Source organism: Brassica napus, chromosome A8 (assembly GCF_020379485.1).
Source record: "Brassica napus cultivar Da-Ae chromosome A8, Da-Ae, whole genome shotgun sequence".
Lineage (NCBI taxonomy): Eukaryota > Viridiplantae > Streptophyta > Magnoliopsida > Brassicales > Brassicaceae > Brassica > Brassica napus.
In genome coordinates, this window is record NC_063441.1 from 9,523,549 (window position 1) to 9,529,768 (window position 6,220).

A 6,220-nucleotide genomic window follows, 5' to 3' on the forward strand; every position below is an offset into this window, starting at 1 on the left:
ACTTGTAAATACATTAGATCGGAACAAAAAAGTAAAAGAAAAACATAAAATATTACTAAAAGACTAATTTCTTTTCATTATATTAATACTCGTGAATATATTTGATATGAACAAGAAAGAATTGTACAAAAAAGACATCAAAAACAACATTAACAACCATCTTCAGTTATACAAAAAAATTTGGACAATATTTGAAAATTTTGAAGGTTCCGGATCAAATTTACCTGACTATTAATGTTGTTGTAATATTTAAATTTGTGTAATATTTATGTCTTCATGTAATTTTTTAAAATCTTTTTGTTAAGTTTTGTTTTGTATATTATTGTTGTCTAAATCTAACTTAAAATATTTTAAATCTTATTTTAAAGTTTCATTTAATTTTATGTTTAAAATTTAAAATCTGTAAACAAAGTTTAAAATATTTATGAGATATAATTTTTTTAAGGATTAAAACAATAAACGAGAAAATATTTATGAATTATAAAGGTGATATGTGATTGTAGGGACCAAAATGCAAATAAAAATATGAAACTTCAAATTTGAAGTTTTGAGTAGTGAAACTTCAAATATATAGTTTTACTCCTCAAAACTTTAAATTTGAAGTTTTGAAATTTTTTTTTAGAGATAAAAAAACTTCATATTTGAAGTTGTATAATGTCTTTTGGAGATGTTGTAAGCAAGATAATTTTCCAATTAATATAAAATTAAGATAACAATTTTTTAAAAGATCTTCATTTCATATATAGGAGATATGACATTGTCCTAAATACGCATGATTGGCTGGTGATTTTATTTTCTAATTAAGCGGTTCTTTTGTACCACCACAAAATAGTACTTATTTTATCAATATTAAAATCATTCATGTTTAGATTTGTTTTTGATTAATTGAATCATATTCTCGACTATAATCATTATATTTAGTTATAACGTTAAAGCATAAATTAAAATGTAAAATTATGAATGATGAAATTTAATTGATAAAATTAAAAAGTAATAAACATATATATATAATTTTTTTAATATTGTAAAAAGCTTAAAACATTAAATCAAAGTTCCGTATACATAAGGTGTATTTGTTTCTCAAAACCTAGCTAGAATACGAGTATATCACATAAGCATTCATCCATGCGTCCAACGTAGTCATGGCAAAAAAAAAAAAAACAAGTTCACCCACCAATTTGTTTTGTTACATCAAATACATTCAGAAGTTGGGGTAAATCGATTTTTCTTAAAATATATTACATTTTAAATTCTTGTAGTACGTACCAACCCAGAATAAGTCTCAAATAATGTGTGCATATATACAACAAAACCATGCAGAGAAAATATACAAAATATGAAAATGTCGATGTTCGGTGTTATTTGTCGGTCGGATATATCTTTTGTAAACTGTTTTTTTTTTTAATCTTTTGTAAACTGTTTGTTATTCTTTATCAAATTCTCTATGATATCTTTTTTTGGGTGTAATTTCTCAATGATATCTATTAACGATAAATGACAAAAACCATGCTGATTCTTCTACATCTTTGAAAAGTAGATGTAAATATCAGGTGGTGGCGCTAAACGTTCTTAAATTGTATAGCTTTCATAGAATTTGTTGATATACAATTTTAAATTCTACATGGTGTGAAATTTAAGCGTATGGTCAAAATTATTGTAGCCATTATATGACACATGTTTAAATTATCACTCCAAATTTACATCTAAGCACCTCCATGAATGATTGTAGTTGTTATAAGTAAATGATGTAAATTATTTAAAATGTGAATCCTATAAATCTTTTTAACAATTGAAACTCTTCTTTCTTCTTTTTGGTAGGTTTCTTCTTCTTGTAACATTTTTTGGTAGGGTGAGCGAAGGGAAACATGAGTCACACAATCGTAAAAGGTAAATTAACCTTAGATGCCTCCAAAGTAACAAACTAATCCTCTGAGACACTTTTGTCCCTTCATGAAAATATATCATAATAAATACACAGAAAGGGATATACATTCATGACTTATTTTGAAATTTTATTTACTTTAAGTTTCAAAAGATCAAAAGATAACCCCCTCGTGAAGATCTCAGTTCCAATAATTTGGTTCCATGTAAAGGTAAATCATAAACTTCGAATTTCGAATTCGGTGATTGTGTGTTTCTGCCCAATAGAAAATTTTGTTTAAAAGTTTTAATTTCTTAATTTCTTAAGTTACAAAAAAAAAGTTTTAATTTCTTAAAAAAAAAAGTTTTAATTTCTTTGTTCAAAAAAAAGTTTTAATTTCTCTTGTCCATTTGATAAATGACACTTTGTCACACTCACATCTCTCCTCTTCTCTCTTTTCTCTTCTCTCTCAATGGAGAAAAAAAAAAGATTTGATCTTTGTGGGAACATTTCGTCTTCTCAATAAAAGACATTCTCTCTCTTGCTCTCCCACCCAACAACACTTTCTCTCTCTATACGTAGCGACAATAATTCTGTAACCTCCTTTACATAACACAAAGCCCATACATTCATATATACATATATACACACATACACGTATACAATACAATCCACACATTATATAAACATTCACACTCACTCTTCTTCATACACTCTCCAAACTAAGAAAACACCAGGCCCAAAGCTCACAGTCAAAATCTCAGTCTCTTCTACTTCTTTTTCCATCTGGGTCTTGTCAGATAAATCTAAAATGATGAGAGAAGGTCATGAGGAGGAAGATATGATGATGATGTTGCCGAGGAAACCTGCATGGCTTGAAGGACTAATGGCGGAAACTTTCTTCTCGAGCTGTGGGATCCACGAGAGTCGCCGTAAAAGCGAGAAGAACGTATTTTGCTTGCTCTGTTGTCTCAGTGTTTGTCCTCACTGCCTCACTTCACATCGCTCTCATCCTCTTCTACAGGTAATTTTTCCCACAAAAATTGGTTCATTCGCACTGAAATTGACCCTTTAAGTCATCTTCCCAAATTTTCTCTGCATATTTAATCTAATTGAATCGTATATGTGTAACCCTATATGTCAGATTTAACTCACTTGCTCTAGACATGTGATATCTCTGATCACTATAGAAGTTCAAAAGCAAAATCCAGAATGTAAACACTATATCATGTATGTATATATCATTGATAGTATTGGACTTGAATTGTCTATTATTTTGATTTGGTTTGTTTCTATATATAGTATGTATCTTTTTCTCATCTTTTATATATTCTTTATCTTTTCAGATTTGCTTGGTTCCTTTAAATTTATTGTCTTCTCTCTGTTCAACTTCTCTTGAGTTGTTGCTTTCAAAGAACATCAAAGCTTTGACCAAATTCCTTTTCCTTCACTTCCATTTACTTCTTTCCACAGTTTGTTTTTATATCGTTATATATCATTTTATTCACTATACTCCAAAACAACTATAGGTGCAGATCCAAAATCATGGCTCTAATTATAAGATTAGCAAATGTTATTTATTCTTTGTAGTCACCCTGTTGTGCTTCAGGTAAGTAAAGCAAGAAGTTTTCTGATGCAATTAGGAATGTTATTACCCCAATAGTTTATATTCTAGCTATTAATCCCTCTTGTTTAAGAATTGGCAGGTGAGACGATATGTATACCACGATGTCGTTCGGCTGAGTGATCTTGAGAAGCTCATTGATTGTTCATATATTCAGGTGATCCTAGCTACTCTTAGAAGCCTTACTGTTGACATTGTTGACAAAGTTTGTCTCTAATTGTTAAATTTTATATTCAGCCATATACAATTAATGGAGCCAAAGTGATATTCATAAACCAAAGACCACAATCAAGAGCTAAGGTCTCTTCAAATGTTTGCTTCACTTGTGATAGAATCCTCCAAGAACCATTCCACTTTTGTTCGCTCTCTTGCAAGGTAACTTTAATTAATGCACATTATTTTTGAATCCTAAGATCATCTCCATTACGTAGTATCCTAAAAAATTCTAAACAATATAGCATAATATATATTATATTATACCTATTTAATAGTTGATTGAGAACCTTTCTTCTCTTTATTTCATATTTTTATTCAGATTTTGTATTGTTAAAATACTCTATGAAAACCTTTCCATCAAAACGGCTTTAAGAAAAAACATGAAAACTTTTGATTCGTAATACTAACTAGTAAAAAGCATGGAATTTAGTTATAAGATGCTGACATAGTTGACCCAGGAATGACAAAGTGAGTCCCATTAGTTCATGAGATTCACTTGTTTATTGTTTTTATTCGAGTAATTTTTAAAAAAAAATAATATAATAGAATGATTGCTTCAACTTTCAACTAAATATATGACATCAAATTTTTTAAACAAATCATTATTCTAAAGATGGAAAAACAAATGTGAAAACAGCTGTTTTTCTCTTCTTTATAATAATCATGTATATTTTTCCTCGGATTATGTGTTTCATTGTTTAATTATCTTAAACACATGTGAAAGTACAAAGTGGGCACTGTCCTAGGTTTATGAACTATCATTTCCAATATTAGCTGCATCTCGTATTATATTTATTACCTATCAATGTTTTAAACTTTAATAATATGTGTAGGTGGATTACTTACAATATCAAGGAGATGATTTATCAAGCATTCTCTATAGAATCGATGAATCGGATTTCACATTTTCAAGTTTGAGAATGGATGGACACGATCAGCTCGGAGAGATATCAACAATGGAGGAAGATACCGACGATATTATGGTGATGTCAGATCAGTGGGAGCAGGGTAACAATAGTAACAAGAAGGAGAAAAGGAAGACGAAAAAAGAGAGTAATTACTCGCCTGGGATGGTTCTTTCACTTGGTAGCAGAAGAAAAGGTGCTCCTCATAGGGCTCCTTTTTCATAGTTCAAGAACAATAAAATCATAAGCAAAAATGCTACTATATTTTAAAATAAGCACTATATATGTGTGTGTATCGTGTTTCTTTTATTAGGTATATCTTGTAATGGGTACGATAAAACCATTAGTACTCTTCATAAGTTTATCACCAAAATGTTTTTGGTTTATTTTTAATTTTTTGTATCATGGTTTATTTATTAATCTTCGTTTTTTTTGTGCTAACGTGGAATCACTTTTTACGTTTATTTAAGGAAAATTTGGTTTCTTCATGAATAAAATCTGGGTGGAGTATTAAAAAGTGGACTCGTAGTTTGGGTAATTTTCATTGGGAGATGGAAGAGTCGACTACAGGTTTTCACGAGGACACTTGAAAAGTCTCAGCTGCGTCATGAAAATAATATGTATATAATCAATTAATCATCATATTGATTTTGAAAGAAAATAATAAATAATGATAACATGATTTGAAACTAATTGTACATGAACATATATATTTAGTGTTTTTATAGTTTTGGTAAGGCTTTTAGAATATAATAATGACTTATAAATCAACATTAATATAACAACTAATAATATAATAGTAGAAATAAAAATATAGTAATATTTAACTATTTTAAATAATTTTATAATTTTTATTTCCTAAACAAATCTTCAAAAATTTATGCAATTCTTTAAAAATTTGTAATTTTCTAACCTCATTACCATTAGTTTCTTTTTAATATCTACAAATCTCAGAAATATTATTTAGTTTTACGTTTTGATAATTATGTACCTAAAAAAAATTTCTATTAATTTTATAAAATTTAATTAAATATATTTTAATCAAAATAAATAGATAAAAAGTTATTTCCAAGAATATACTAATCTTAAAACATCAGAAAAATATAATTGAGAAAAAAATATATATTTCACGCATAACCCCAATAAAAAATCAGCCATGAAATATAAAAGAGAAATTTGAATTATCTGAGATTTATTATCATTGGTTTCATTGCAACAGCAGAGATGATTTACGGTTTCCTTCTCTAAGCTTTGAGTCAGAATAGAGGTAATTCTAACCAAAATATTTAAAGATGTAAACAATTCCCAAAAGATAACAAATTATATAATTGATAGGACAACATCAATGAGTTTAAAAGTTTTTAAAAAGCTTTGAGATTACCTTTGGCTCTCAGACGTACCGAAGAGGATTACACACAATAAATAAATTGCACTTGATTAGCATACATACTTATATTATATTCTTGATAAGTGATTTAACTTTATAAAAAAAAGAATTACCTTTTTCGAAAGGGATGATCAGTTCCTGGATAAACATAGTCGTCTCTTTTTGTTAGTTGAATCATTACTGATGCAAAAATATTGATAGAGATAAAACATGGAGAAGAAGAATCC

The 6,220-nt window shown here is 28.2% G+C and overlaps 1 protein-coding gene across 2 annotated transcripts; it reads left to right on the top strand.

Moving 5' to 3' along the window:
* Window positions 1-1,911: 1,911 nt before the first annotated feature.
* On the top strand, window positions 1,912-5,070 carry LOC125575043 (protein RGF1 INDUCIBLE TRANSCRIPTION FACTOR 1-like). Of its 2 annotated transcripts, none has more exons than XM_048738604.1 (4): window positions 1,912-2,885; window positions 3,559-3,642; window positions 3,723-3,860; window positions 4,535-5,070. In XM_048738604.1, the coding sequence occupies exons 1-4, from the start codon at window positions 2,673-2,675 to the stop codon at window positions 4,829-4,831; spliced, it is 732 nt and encodes a 243-aa protein (XP_048594561.1). In that variant the 5' UTR covers window positions 1,912-2,672; the 3' UTR covers window positions 4,832-5,070. The 2 variants fall into 2 exon arrangements, with proteins under 2 accessions (XP_048594561.1, XP_048594562.1); XM_048738605.1 differs by having other exon boundaries at window positions 2,321-2,885; window positions 3,568-3,642.
* The last annotated feature ends 1,150 nt before the right edge of the window (window positions 5,071-6,220 follow it).